The sequence below is a fragment of the Arctopsyche grandis genome, chromosome 2 (assembly GCF_051622035.1).
Source record: "Arctopsyche grandis isolate Sample6627 chromosome 2, ASM5162203v2, whole genome shotgun sequence".
Taxonomy (NCBI): domain Eukaryota; kingdom Metazoa; phylum Arthropoda; class Insecta; order Trichoptera; family Hydropsychidae; genus Arctopsyche; species Arctopsyche grandis.
In genome coordinates this window covers 4,618,183-4,634,154 of record NC_135356.1, presented here as the reverse complement: position 1 = coordinate 4,634,154, position 15,972 = coordinate 4,618,183, and the positions used below count along the sequence as shown (strand labels likewise).

Genomic DNA, 15,972 nt, shown 5'->3' with positions numbered 1-15,972 from the left:
CATCTACGTTAATATTTAACCCTACTTTCCTACTTCCCTGTCCAGCTGTGTTACTCTATTAAGAGGGCTGTACACCCGAAACCTTAATTTTGTTACCGTTCCTTTCTTCGATATATATATTGAGTGAATGCGACAATATATATATATATTGAGTGAATGCGACAGTTGCGCTTCGACCAGATAAAACGTATTTTAAATTGACTAAATTGAGGTTTCGTATTCTCCTATTTTCTCCTCCAAAACTGGACCAATTTAAAAAAAAAAATCATCATCGGTATGGGAAAGATACTTTCTGTGCATCTATCGGCGTATTTTTTTTTTAATCGACCGTTAAATAAGCACGCTGGACTCGTTTCGTGGGTGTAAAAAAGAGGCGATTTTATAGATGTTTGGCGGCTCCTAGCTCCTATAAAAAATAATTAATCAAAAAAATAAAACGATAGATGCACCCAAATGGTGGATATCCATAGCATATTAAAAAATAATTTCTCTAGTGCCATAATTGAGGAAGGGAGAAGTATAGTACGTTTGTATGGACAAGGCGCTGCTGTCCAGCCCTCTTAAGTGGGTCAGCTGGATCACGAGCTATTAAAACTATATCGTCTGCAAATTGAAAATGAGAACTGAGACTGTTTCATTGTGATTTTTAGGCCAGAACTAGAGGATATGAAAAGATTCGGTAACGTCGTTGTTAGTCTGGCTTTCGAGAAAAAAAGTAATAAATATACATACATACAATCGTACAAGGTTAGCTCGGATTTATACTTCAATAACAAAAGTGAATTACGAATGATTACTTTGTCAGTCCCGGCAATGATACATATGTATGAGTTCACCCGTTTTATTATCAATAATGTAAGCGTGTCGACCAGCTATATATACATTCTGTACACTGTTGCGAATCGACTGTTGTTTTCGCCAAAATCTGAGCACTTTCACCGCGAAACCGCTTGTTTGCTCGGCGGATTCGCAAGTGAAAATATAGGGCGAATGAGGTTGATAAGTGCAGGAAGCTATCGGCGCCCTTGGCCCCTGAACGGCTCTGTGCATCGGCCGCCAGTGGTTGCCAACCCTGAACGGCCTTGCGACACCTAATTGCACTCTATTACCGCACTGGCAGCCAACGATATCATCTCGACTGATAAATTGAACAGAATTGAAACTGGGATCGGAAAATGCATGAACGTTTTAACTTTTCAACCAGAGGATGCGGTCCAAATCACGATCAAATTTTATTTTATTCTTCCAAAAATTGTTATATTTATATTTTTTTTAAATATCTTTGATATGTTTTCGTTTTTGAATTAATACTCCTATACCAAAGTGCCGCCCTGGCACTTTGATTGATATGAAAATTGTTTTATGAGTAAAATTAAAAAATATTTTGGCTAACACGATAAGAATAAAAGGTGACTTAATCGTCTTTAAGTCTTAAAAATAATAAATAATCATCATAATTGTTCAGTGAGATGTCACTCTCAGACTCCAAAAATAAAAAAAATCGAATAAATTGATTTGAAATTCCTTATTTTCAAACAGAATGGCTAAAGTTTGAAATAGTCTTCCCAACAATGTAGTAAATTCTGAAAACCTTAATATTTTTAAAACAAGTTGGTAGTCTTTCTAAAACTTACTCTCGTTCCAACATTTGATGACCACAACCGAAAAGAAATCTGAGTATATTCAAAACTTAAAAGACGTTTTGATGAAATGTATGGGCTTTTTTATCTGAAAACACCCAAAACTTCCATAGAAAACATTATCTATTAACCATACGCACTTGAAAAACAGAGAACTTAAATAATTAAATGTAAGTATTGAATTTCACAATTAGTAAGATTATTCAAAAAATCTCTTACAAATTTATATTTTCAACGCTTATTTCAACACACTGTCGATTGTTCATACAGACGTCACACCAAACGCACTAATTTTTATATAATACATATTATATGTATTTAATTTAGATAGTAATGGTTATTTTAATTTAATTTCGACATTAAGTGGCGTCACCTTCATCGGAATCATTTCTGAAATCGTGCTTATTGATATTAATTCACTACAATTACTCTTTGCACATATGTACGTATTATATACATACATATGTATAACAAGGACAAGTGTGTCAATTACATATAGTAATGTATGTTGATAGCGGCAAAGCGAAGTTATCAACCCAAGTGCTAAGGGGCGTACTGTGTTGACAGTGTATGCAGTGTAAACTATCACTTTTAAAGTGCAAACAAATTTATCCAAGTGTTCTATTTTTCTTATGTGTAATTTAATGGTCTGCCCGGCCCCATCAATTTGTACATATGTATCATACTTACATGTTACGATCGATGGAATTCATTTTTGTATTGAGCATCGATTATTATATTATAATCATTACAAGATTGTATGCAATTGGATGGAGTGCATTTGGACGAATGAATGTTATTTTTTTAAATCTAAAATTCCACTTTGCCTGAAGAAAAAGATACATCTTCAATCAATGCGTTTTGCCATGGATGTTTGGATGTAAAAGTTTGGCCATTGAACGCCAAGATGCTACACAAAGTCCAATGCATTCAAAGAAGTATAGAACGCTGTATGTCTGGTATAACGAGGAAAAACAGGAAGCGGAACACGTGGGTGAGAAGTATGACAAGGGTAGTGGACATAGTGGATACAGTAAAGATATTTTAGACAGCAGCATAGGTCGGTTGTTAAGTTTCTGTCTAACCTCGAGATTCGATCCCATTCGATCCCGGGTTCGATCCCATGAGCTGACCTCGATTGAAAATATTTTTTCTGAGTATATCTGTAGTGCTGCTTGTCAGACTTGGATATTTGTGACTCCAGGTCGATCGTTTCCCATCAGAGTTTGCCAATTTTCTCTGATTTCATTGTTGAAACGGTTCCCGATTAAAAAATTTACTAAAAACCTTCCTACCTACTATGTCACCGTTATTTGAGTATGATTAATGTACAATAAAATTTATGTACAATTCATAGATGTCTCGTTAATTTGCGAGTTTTCAGTGTCTCGTAATTCAGCAACTTGTATAATAAAAATGTTGTATTATTTGTAATTGGCCAGGAAGGCGCATTGGGGTTTACCTGTAAGGCCTTTCTGGTATAAAATGTAATAAAATAATAAAATAATTTATGTAAATGGCAATGGGCGGGCCACGTGGCTAGAATAATGGACGAAAGGTGGACAAAATAAGTGCTAGAATGGTACCCGAGATAATGCAAAAGGGTAAAAGGAAAACCGCAGGGAAGATGGGTAGACGATATTTGGAAAATGTGTGGAGTGAGATGGATGAGAGTTGCGCAAAACAGAGTCGAATAGAAGCATGTTTGAGAGGCCTTCATCCAGTGAATTGTGAGTGGCTGAAGATGATGAGGTAAAATAATAATTATTTATCACTGATGTTAGTACTATGTATGTTGTTAGTACTAATGTTAATACACAAATGTTGTAACTATATATATAGGAAAAAATGTATTAGAATATCTTTTTTTTTTTTTTTGAGGAATATTTTCTTTATTTAATTTTGCCTAAGTAAATCATTCGCATCAATTTTTTGTTTCAAATCACATCCAAAAATACCATTGGTTCGCGATAAAAACGACTTTTGCGTCGACACGTGTAGTATCGAAGGCCTTTGCTGTTTTAATAAGTTCTCGTTGAGGCGATTTAACCAATAGTGCGATTTTCATTCGAACGCGACCTTGTAATCTTCTGCTCGTCGATTCTCAAACTTTATTTGCATAGTGTGCATATGTATGTGTTCGTTTATAAATAAATTTCACCAAATTTTAATCGAGCCGAATGAATGGGTGAAAGTGAAAATTTTGCAATAAAAATCGACACATACACACACACACACACGCACACGTGCTCATTTGAATATATACATTATATTATATATTTTTATAGCAATTGTTTGCGATTCATTTATAAATTCAAATACGTCAAAAAAATGAAATTCCTTGCACGGTCGGATTTGCTAAAAGGACTCACCTTATCTCACCTGACCGTTTCTGTTTCGGCTACTTCTCGTTATTGGGAACGTATTCGTGCTTGCACGAGTGTTGAATTTTTTACGATTTCATGCGAAGTCCACGTTTCGCGACTATACGTATACGTCATCACTCGTAAAACCTATTGATCGAAAGAGAATTTCTTATTCATTGCAACATTCATTTTTTATACTTTATTTTCCTGTAAATAATCATCCCATCAAACTTTATTCTTATTATTTTGCTCAAGATATGATTAAATTTACGATGATGATTGATATATGTATAATATGTAGGAGTGATCTTGCTTTGCCTTTTAGTGCCTATATTACTGTGATTCTCATCTATAATATATATTTATTTTTTCGAATCCCCCCCCCCCCCACTCGATCTGCGAAGGCCAATTACATTTCGTTTCAGTTTCGCATTGCATTTTAGTCAAGAAATACAATATTGTTCGTGCGTATAGCGGTCGCTAGAATTTGACTTTTATTTTTTGTTAGTTTTGAGTTCGTGTTTCGTATTTTAAAGTATAAACCTTAATAAAATTTTAATATAAAACACGTAAGTTGTTGATATTATTAATTTATTTATGGAATACGTATATATTTTACATTAATGGAAATTAATGTAAAATTTAGATTAATTAAAATCTAGATTATAAACGTCATATTATCGACAGCAAAACTTGCAGTAATATTATTAAAGACCTTGCATTGAATTATATTGTAATAATATTATACAGTTAAATAAGATATAATTAAAAAAAATAAAGAAATTATTTTACGTCCTTACAATATTACAGCATATTGCACGAATGCGACAGCATGAACGGTTCACGTAAGTCTCACGCTACATTTGATCGACTATATAGGAAAAATTATACTAATTCGGTCAGTAAATGATTCATCAAAATGTCCATTCTGTAAAAGATTGCTCACTTGTTTTCACCTTCAAAAAATCATCCGTTAAAATAAACTGACAAATATGTGTATGTACATATGTATCAGTGGCGCGCCGTGAAATTCTCTCTTTTTGTCGTACAGCCTTACTTGATTTGCACGGGCAGGATACAAGAGGAATAGCCTGTTCCTCTTGTATCCTGCTCGCGCAAATTTAGTAAGGCTGTACGACAAAAAGAGAGATAATTTTACCGCACGCCACTGGTATGTATATATAAATATATATTTTATTTTATTTATTTTTTTATTTAATTTACACCAAGAAGGCCTAACAGGTAAGCGCCTTCCTGGCCAAAAACAATTATATAAACATATATGTACACCATCCATATATTCACAAAGACTTACACGTATACACAAATACACATACATACATACATAAATCATTTGCTGAATAAATAAATCATAAATCACTATGTGCGTGGTAGACATCATCATTTGCTGGCAGTACCTCCTGCCCGCACAGTCCTTTTTCGAATGGCTCCTATTCCAAGAGCTATCCGACTTCTTAATGAAATCGTTGCTGCCGAGACTGAATGTGATATTTTCCACCTTAGTGAGCGTAAATTATCGGAAATTACTCTAACCCATTTATCTGGTAGTCTGCGCTCATCATTGTTTTCATGATTGATTGTGATTTATGAGTGAAATTTTGATTAACTCTCTTCCATTTGGGCCTTACAGGGATGTTTTGTATTTGTAGTTGTTTCTTACATATTTATTGAAACTGGCTGTAGGTGCAAGGCATTCCTTATGCTACATTTTATTTGATATTTTTACTTTATCTGTTATTATTAAATGCTATTTTTTATGTTTATGTATGAATGTATTTATGTTTATGTTTAATTGTTATTTTGTTTTTTTTCTTTTTTGTGTTATATTTTTTGACCATTGTGGCGCTTTAGGAATTCCTGTTATGCCACAATGGTCTGTTTAAAATAAATAAATAAATAAATATAAAAATACACATATACATATACATACATACACACCTACATATATATATATATATATATATAAATTCACATATATATATATATATATATATATATATATATATATATATATATATATATATATATATATATATATATATATATATATATATATATATACATAAACACATACAATACATACATCCATATTATATAACTGACCATTTATTATAAACACTGTTGGTTTTTAAACTGACCGTTGATTATAATACCCGAGTAAGCATTTGTAGTGACTGACAATTTAACAATTTACAATGGCTTCGTTCTATCTGACCGTAAGTAAGCTTTCGACTGAAAAATGTGTGAAATGAAACCTTATACGTATAATACAAAAGGCACATTTAGTTCAAATGTTAATACCGGTTTAAAAATAATCGCAACTCTGCAAAAATACGACATCAGTTAAGCATCGGTCCTCAGCGCGAATAGCACACGGACTAGAATTAGAATTAACAATCCAGTATTAACAAGTTTGTCTCGTTCGGTACAGATGTCTTAAAACGGTGCAGATTTCAGAAGTCGAACTACCGTCTTAAATGAGAGCTTCTGGCTCGCCAGTGGTTCTAAAAATAAGGGGTTGACATGCGCACGCACGGCCACCATCCGTTGGCCGTCGATGACGCAAGATGAGCCGACAAGCGCGTGATCGGCCTCCCGAAATTTCACATTTCTATTTAGAAAAATCCAGTGCCGGGTCTGACTCTCACCAACGGACTCGAATTTGGCCCCAACGACCTTGGCCAAAATCCGACGGGAGATCCGATCCCGATTGGGACCACCTCTGGATGGACAAAGCTGAGCTTTGTCTGCGCATCTTCGTCTTCCCAACTATTTATTGCATGATACATAGTTGGGAAACTCCCAAATTCGCCCAAAACACCGATTTCTACACAGTTCACACTCGTATATATTGGTCTTTGAACCCCGTACACAGCTCAGATCCGTGTCCTCGACTACGTCTTCCAAGACGTAGACAAATTTCCGTATTAACGTATGTGTAATTTGGGCTGTAATAGCATTAGTCGAAAGCATTGAGTCTATGTATAGAAAATTGAATGTATCTGTGTGTCTCGAATAGGCTCCTAAACCACTGAACCGATTAAGATGGAACTTTCAGGATTTGTTGTATGCATGTCCGGGAAGATTATTGTGAAAAAAAAACGGGAAAAACTTTTAATAATGCTATATAATATTTACATATATATTTAATAAAGCTATATCTCGCCTTTAACGCATCACGCCGCGAGTATGACAATAATCGCGCCACGCCTACCTCGCACTTGATTGTACTGACCATTCAGGGCTGTACCACAAACACACAGCGGATGGCCCACATCAAAAAATATATCTATACCTATGTATATATAAAATTTTATATCCGTGGAACGGGAACGGGAATTGCACGCGTTATTGTGGCATTGCAACTCATGTCGGGTTCAGCTAGTATCTATACATATAAAATTTAATGTCTGTCTGTCTCGTAGAGGCTTCTAAACCACTCAACCGATTAAGATGGAACTTTCAGGATTTGTTGTATGCATATCCGGGAAGCTTACTGTGAAAAAAAACGAGATAAAACCTCTTAATAATAATATTCGTAATGACGATTTTACCGACGCGAAATTTTGAAGCGCCATTGTGTAGTCAAGGAAATGCGTTCGTTGGTAACCATGTTACAAGTTGGTTTATGACGACACGGCTTTGAAGAGACGTTAGTTGAGCTCCAACTATCACTTGAAACGGGAACGGGAACGGGAATTGCATGCGCTATTGTGACATTGCAACGCATTTGGTTTCCTTGATTGTCCCGATTTACTGAGTAAGATTGGTTTCAGGATCCCAGTTAGGTATTCTAGACACGTTGCACTCATTTCACTCAATCCCTTCCAACCAATTCCCTAAAATATTTGTCTATCTACAGCGTGTTTATCGATTGTTTAACAGGGAGCTGAATGACGTTGATCTATTCGGTATTTCATTGCATCGATTAGTTTTTATTTTTTATTTGTTTGTCTCTGTGTACCATCTTATTTAATTTGTAAAAATCTATAATTGGGCTCAGATTTTATTTTATTGTGTTACAATTATTCTTTATTTTTATGCATTTCTAAATCTGTTGTCTTTTGATTTTTCTTTGACCATTTGTAATTGTATCAAAAATTTATTCAACTGGCACAAGTTTGATGTATAATATACGTATACTTACTAAGACGTACATATGTATATATTTTTAAGTTTTATATATTTATGGCCACAGTGAAAAATTCGATTTTTTTTATATCCCACGATATGCTTACATACATAGGTACATTTAACAAGGCCAAAAATTATCATTTTTTTGTGTTTGACATAAAAACATCACACAAGAAAGTTCTCAACAACTTTTATTATTAATCATGTGCGTCATCACTTGATGATGTCTACCACGACATCATCATTTTATGATAAACACCATATCTCTACCCTACGCCTTTTCTTTTGGGCATGCTTGAGTATAATTCCCTTGAACTTCTGGGAAACTTCTCATTAATTCGCTTTGCTCTCCAGCTTGGTAACGTGGTAATACATCATGGCCTTCGTTGCTGGAACAGTTGGGACTTTATGTCCCTAGTAATTATATGCGTGGTAGACATCATCATTTGATGCGAAGAAGTAGATTTCGAAATTTTGATATCTCGAAGCTAGTTGGCGATCACTGGACGATATTACAAGCATCGTTGATTCGAGAACGGAAATTTATTTATCTGCTTTTCCACTCTTGTCTGACACACGCTCTTTAGTGGGTGGATGAATGCACCTAATCCTCCATACTTCCACGTTGGCCTATTTTCTCGGTTCGTTTCGTTCAATGCCCAACCCTTTGGTTTATTTTAATTTACAGTCTTCCCGTCAAGTTATTATTGCCGACAGTATTTTTCTTCTACCGCAATTGCTCAACTAGATCTATATATTTGTCTTGCCAAGTTTACCGTCGCGGCCATATTTGCCAACATTCAATGCTCTTGTCACTGACAATGTGTACATTTTTGCTCTCGGATAACTGATGAGCCTTGGATGTATTCAATGTGGGGGACGCCTGAAACCAGGATATTTCTCAGCTCTTTGAAATGTCCAGATATTGTATGTATGTTTATGGTAATACAATCGATTTGCTCCGAAAGACATGTTTGGATCTTATTCATTGTCGTCTCCTTGAACTTATTGTAATTCATACATGCATACAGTCTACTCGTCGATACAGTCGATTATCCCGGCCAATGAAAACACGGAAAATCTGAATTATCATTTTTTTTTATATCCATTCCATTATATATAAGCATCCATTGTTCAAATGCATGCATTGAAAACCTGGATCATTTGAATAACGATCAAACCAATCGATGTTTTAATCAGCATATTTTTTTACATTGCCACGTTTCGAATAATCTTTCTCAATGATCGAACCAGTGTTATTGGTTTTACTTCGGCCAAGGTTATGCTATTCCTTGTATAGCATCCAATACACTCAAATTTTTATCCAGAAATTGATCAAATCATCTTTATCATGGGTATCTAATGAAAAAATCCTACTGATCCAAATTTACGAACTTGCCACTTGCATTTGTTTATTAAAATGTCGCAACAGACGCGTATTCTCATTCAAAAATAACGAAATTAAAATTATATATCTACAATATTTATTTCAAGCAATGATAATCCACACCCGGATAATCGAGAGTACACTGTTCTTTAATTTATCACTCTTACCAGTCATACTTATATATCCAATAAGAATATAAATTGATGTTTTTCACTTGAAAGCTTTTTTCTTCAAAGGCGTGCCAGAAAGAGCAAAACACGTGCAAAACTAATTTATAATACTTTTTTTACATTTCTATAATGCTTTCCAACAATTCAAATAATAATTTTCCTTTTAATTATGCCATCACCATATTCGTTACAATCGTTTATTGCGATACAATGACATTGACAACTAAAGCAGGCCCACTACTACATAAATCTGCCAGCATAGCAATTATATAATACATAATTCGAACTCAATCGAACACCTGAAAGATTTTCCTATGTGGAACTACATATTTAAAGCTTTTTTAATCAATGGCTTGAATCAACTAAAAGTAGGAAGTATTGCACAATTAATTTTGTATAAGATTTTATAATAATCGGCCACTAATACATTTTATTTGTATTGGTGTCGCATATTAAAATACGCCTCCGTGAAATAAAAACGATTAATTTTTGAGTATATGTATGTATGTATATTGAAAAACGCTATTGATTATTTTTTATTTAACTTTAAGTTTGGACCATTGTAACATTACAGGAGTCCCTAACGCGCCACAATGGTCGGAAAAATAAAAATATATCCATACATATGTACAAAAATTCTTTTATATATAATCATAAAAAATAATAGCAGATAAAGTAAAAATATCAAATAATAAAATACAAAGTAGGGGAATGTCTCGCACCTATAGCCAGCACCAATATATAAGAAACAGCCGCAAATACAAAACATCCCTGCAAGGCCCAAATGGTAGAGAGAATATCAAAATTCTACTCATACATCATGTTCAATTATGAAACTAATGATGAGCGCAGGCTACCAAACAAATATGTTGAAATAATATACGCTCACTGAGGTAGAAAATATCACATTCAGACTTAGCAACGATTTGATTGACAAGTCGGATAGCTCTTGGAATAGGAGCCATTCGAAAAAGAACTGTGCGAGCAGGAGGTACAACCATCAAATGATGATGTTTGCCACGCACATATGTCATTATAAAAGAAAAAGGTTTTCCGTATTGAAATTGATTGAAATTGATTTTCCAAAATGTTTGATCTCAACCCAACATCAATTCTCGAATAGTGCCAGTCTTCTTATTATGAGTCAGCAAAGTTTTTCACTTGCTCTTTTTTTTTATTGCGTCCAGTAAATGTATGCACATTATTTATTGCTTGAATTTTCAAATAAAACAATCCTTATCCACTAAGACGTGTCGTGTTTTTCGAAGCAACAAGCATTATACGACTACGCAGTTAGCGGTTCAACTTTGTTGTGTTTGTGTGTGTGTGTTTTTTTTTCAATATTTTTTTCTTCTATTATCTTTTGGAATGATTCATGCAAGATGGCTTCCAAAACAATGAAAACGTCAGCATGTGATGTTGCGAAGGTCCTCAAGACGGCTTGGAAACGACCGTCGTCGGCACCAAACCGAACTATGTATTTAATAATAGAAACGTATCCAACAGAATGCTTTTGTGCTGGCAGCCATCCCAGGCTTCCGAATTGCCTCAGTCGCCTCACAATTATTATATTTTAGACACACAAATTCATTGAGACAGTCGATTCATTTCCGTACGTTCACATTGTCAATAGGTTAAATCGACAGGACTCTTCATTTGACTATGGTACATACATACATACATATGTAGTTCTGTAATATGTAGTAGACACGACATTCAGTATTTTTTTGTTTGACGAAGAAATGTTGGGTATACGTATACTACTTTAAAACAAATGCTCAATATTTATGTTAAAAATGCACCATCAATCTTCATATGGTGCGTTCTCACTGGGCCAACGAAGGCAAGCGAAGGGTATTTGTCGATAGCTACAGCACACGTTCGGTTAATACATGATGGCTATACCACTCGTTGGGACCAGTGGGGTACAAAATATCAAAATAAGAATAAATAACGAGCGTTTCATTAACCGAACGTGTGGTATAGCCATCGACAAATAAATTACCTTCGCTTGCCTTCGTTGGCCCGGTGAGTACGCACCAATAAAAAGTGTTCCAAAATGTAGATCGAATATTTTAACAAAAAAAAGATGCAAATAAATACAATATTTTATCTTAAATTCTATAATAAGTTTAGTTTATTTGACCTGGAACGTGGACTAGTGGTTAGCATATATGCCTTCGAGCATAGTGGTCACGAGTTCGAGTCCCACTTCCATAGAAAACTTCGTATTTACCTTCGTGTGTTGTATTTTTCTAAGAAAAACAGCCGAATTTTGAATTTTAATTCCTTTGATTTCGATTTTTATTAGTTTACCAATAAAATACTAATCTGTCGTATATTGAAGGTTGTGGTTATTTGCAGGTACTATATCTGCAAATTATTGGCTATTTGCAGGTACTATATCTGCGACAGGCGCAAAGCCTTCTGCTCATGCGAGTGAACTGTCACTGTCAGCATGTTTACTGTTAAAATTTTGTTTTATAGTGACGTAGAGTAAAAAATATAATTCAAATTAGTTAATATTATTAATTGTTAGAAAATTATTATCATATACAACGTATGATACCTACATACAAGTACAAGCAGCGAACTAGCTAAATGATATAAATCAATTATAATAACGTTCGAATCTTATTTGCCTCATGTATAATGAACGATTGATTAGACAAGTCTAGCATACATTAAATGTAAGAAATTATACTCGGATTATAAGTTCACGCGCATGCGCAGAATGCTTTGCGCCTGTCGCAGATATAGTACCTACGAATAGCCAATAATTCGCAGATATAGTACCTGCAAATAGCCACAACCTATATTAAATCTTCTGATTAACTTGTCATTTTGTATAAACCAAGTCCAAACCGGGATGAAAATTTCAAACCGAATACCTCAGATAACAAAATAAAATACCCGTATCACTATTGTGATTCTACTGTGATGTATTATAACTACAATTACAATCGAGCTTTTGTAGTAATTTTTTTATTTATTTTTTGTTATCAGGAAAGTCAAGCAACAACAAGGATAACGATGACAAGAAGGACGACAGTGAAATGTGGCCGAATGTGGAGGTGCCGAACGCCTTCTTAGGGCCCAACTTGTGGGACAAGACGCTGCCTTATGATACCGATCTCAAGGTACAAGAAGTCAGTAATCAACACAGACATCTCTATACCGTTTTTAGCTTTTGCGTGATTGTGGTGTTCATCCTCCTGCAACGAGCATATTTGTATTCACGTATTGCACTGGCTTTCTTACGTTCCTGTCCATATCAATAAACCCTTTTTTGTATAGCTTTTATTTCGTTTGTATTCAATACTATCCCTAAAAAGTGTTCACGTTATGTTTACATGACACATACATATATAAGAAGATAATCTCGAATGTGTATTTGAGACTATATTAATTTTTTTTTTTTTGTATCCAATACAGATACTATATTTCTATTATTTTTTTTACTATTTAAATAACATTATTTTTTCTGTCGTAAAATGTTCGACACATTCGAATATCAATTTCCTTTGACGTATTCATACGTCAATTTACAATTTCATATTTAACAATTTGAATTCTTAATGCTGTTTTATTCATATAATACAGAATATTTGTCCATTTTAATCAATTCCTCTTACCATTTTTTTTTTACCTCAATAAAGCCAATATTTATTACTTTAATTCGTTAATTATATTTGGTTTTAGCATGTGTGTGTGTGTTCATTTGTACTATTTTGTTTCGCTTGATTGTCCAAGGAACTTAGAACCTGTTTTTTTTTATGTATTATTATTTTCATATTTAATCTAGTGATTTATTATGTCTTGTCTTTAAGTATGCGATTTATTAGAATTTTTGCTAATGTTTCTCAATTCGGATTATTTTTATGTTGTAACTGTTATGTGGAAAAAATATAATAAAATGCTTAAACCCAGCAATTTGTAATTATAAGATTTTATAATATAATACATTGAAAATTATCGAAATTAAACTTTCAAAATGCGTTTGTTTTCACTTTCAATCATTATAAAAACATGAATAATTTTGATTTAATTTTATTATTTTTTAATTCAGATTGAGAAACATAAGCTTAATTTTATTTCGGTTTTTTTTTTCAAATCTAATCAATAATAATGAACAATGTTGGCATCAACATTTTAATATGTTTTAGAAATGCTAATATTAGATTCGCAGCTTTGGTTTGCATAAGGCGTAATAAATTACGTACATACATATATCAGTTAATTATCATGCTGATAAATACATATGTATATGTATATATTTCCATTTGCCAGATGCATCTTTCAAAATTTAACTTGATGATTTTAAATATAATATTGAGGGTTTTGCCCGATATAAAATCAATGTAAAGGTTTTATTCCATATTAAAGTTGCGTATGTATTATATTTTGAAGTTTGTAATTTGTATTAATAATAGCATACAATTCTACTTCATAAAAATATTACAATTCAATATAAAGGATATTTATTTTTATTTTTAAAAAAGCATTGCAAATTATATACACCGTAAAATAAATGATTAAAAATAATTTTGCTCATTTAAATATTTAATATAATATGCCGAGACTATGGACATGGAGAAATTTGATGGATTCGAGTTATTAAATCCAGCATATTAAGGTAACATTTAAAGATTCACAAATTCTGGATAATAACTTTCAAATATTTTATATAATTAGCTTTGTTTAAATATTCACATACTCGGAACACAATTTATTGTGATACGTTCAACAGATTTTTTTAGTTTTTCGTCTCATTTGTTATTTCTAAATGCAAATTGAAGCATCAAACCAGTGAAACCACTGATTTTAGTGATAGAAAACCAATTCAACTATATTTCATATAATAAATATATCATCTTGTTGACTCAAATTCACAAAATTTTATATACTACAAAATGTAACTATACAAGATGCACTTTAGATCGATGCTTAATATTAGGAGTAATAAAAGAAGTCATTTAGAAGCTATCTAGCTACACTTATCTTAGTACAAAGTCCTATTAGTCTTCAAGATAATTGGGATATTTTACTCTTTTAAAAAATCCTGACATCTCGTAGGCTTATGTTGGTAACACAATAATTAATGGTGCTATCTTTATTTATTTTTTTTTCTGTTATTTCAGTGTGTATTTATCCCGTGTAATGCAGTAAGTTTGCAAGTTTATCTAGAAATATGGACGTACCGCAACTGCCATAGCATTTTATTAAAGGTTTTGTTCTGTAGATGCGTTTATATAAACGATCTTTGTATCATAGTTCTTAGAATTAAAGCAGCGGTTTATCATACATTGAAAATAAGTTCACCAAAATGGTCCTTTGCTACCAAAATTAACAACTTACAAATTATTATCCTTGTCCACAATGCGTTCATAAGCCAAGAATGAATGAAATTAATACCTATTTTACATAGTATTTTAAAAATAGTACCTATTTTATTCCAAAAACTGTTAGTGTTTCGAGTACATATAGTAAATGAATAAAAAAATATGGTTTTGTAAAATCCTAATGAAAAACCATGTACTGAAAAGCATGGTAAAAAACGATGATAGCATTTTTTACTGAAGTGGGGGCCTTTTAATTTCAAATGCCCCTGCTGACCCCCATTTACTTGATCCGCCACTGATGATATATCATTCGGCAAAAACTAGATAAGTTTTTGAACATCTTAGGTTGCTGTATTTTTTTTTGTAACTCAAAACCTGCAATTCGCCTTAAGAGAAACACTTTTTGTTAATTCAACTTGATTTTATTAATGTTTCCGACATTTCTAGACACTCGTTGTCGTATAGCACGGGATAAATACACACTAGAATAATAAAAAAATAAAGATATCGTCGTTAATTATTGTGCTATCGCCGAATAATTACTAGATTTCAGGATTTTTTAATAATGGTAAAAAAATCCAGATCATTTTGAAAGCCGTAAGACTTTGTACTAAGATAAGGGTAGCTAGATAGCTTCCAAATGATCTTTTATATACCCCCTAAAAGGTTTGCATCGATCTACAGTGCATCTTGTATATAAGTATAAGATTGTTTTAAATTTATTTGAAATTTTAATTAATATCATTAAAAGCGTCCTATCAAAGTCAATTAGTTTTATTATCCAGTTGCATTAATTTGACTGTGTTGCTTATTTCTGTACATATGTAAATAAAATGTCTTTACGTGGGAGTTTAGAAAAGAACATGAATTAGCTGTAATAATATTTCTAATATATGTATGTATACATGTTTG

At 32.9% G+C, this 15,972-nt stretch overlaps 1 protein-coding gene across 9 annotated transcripts in view; it reads left to right on the top strand.

The window, feature by feature from the left end:
* Pdp1 (PAR bZIP family member Pdp1) overlaps positions 1-15,972 on the top strand; it is a 125,848-nt gene that overhangs the window by 102,567 nt on the left and 7,309 nt on the right. For 4 of the 9 annotated variants that reach the window (XM_077446424.1, XM_077446428.1, XM_077446433.1 and 1 more), the window contains one exon: positions 12,725-12,867. In XM_077446424.1, the coding sequence (XP_077302550.1) occupies positions 12,725-12,867 (143 nt within the window). The remainder of the gene's footprint in view (positions 1-12,724; positions 12,868-15,972) is intronic. The other 5 variants (XM_077446425.1, XM_077446429.1, XM_077446427.1 and 2 more) reach the window with 3 other exon arrangements.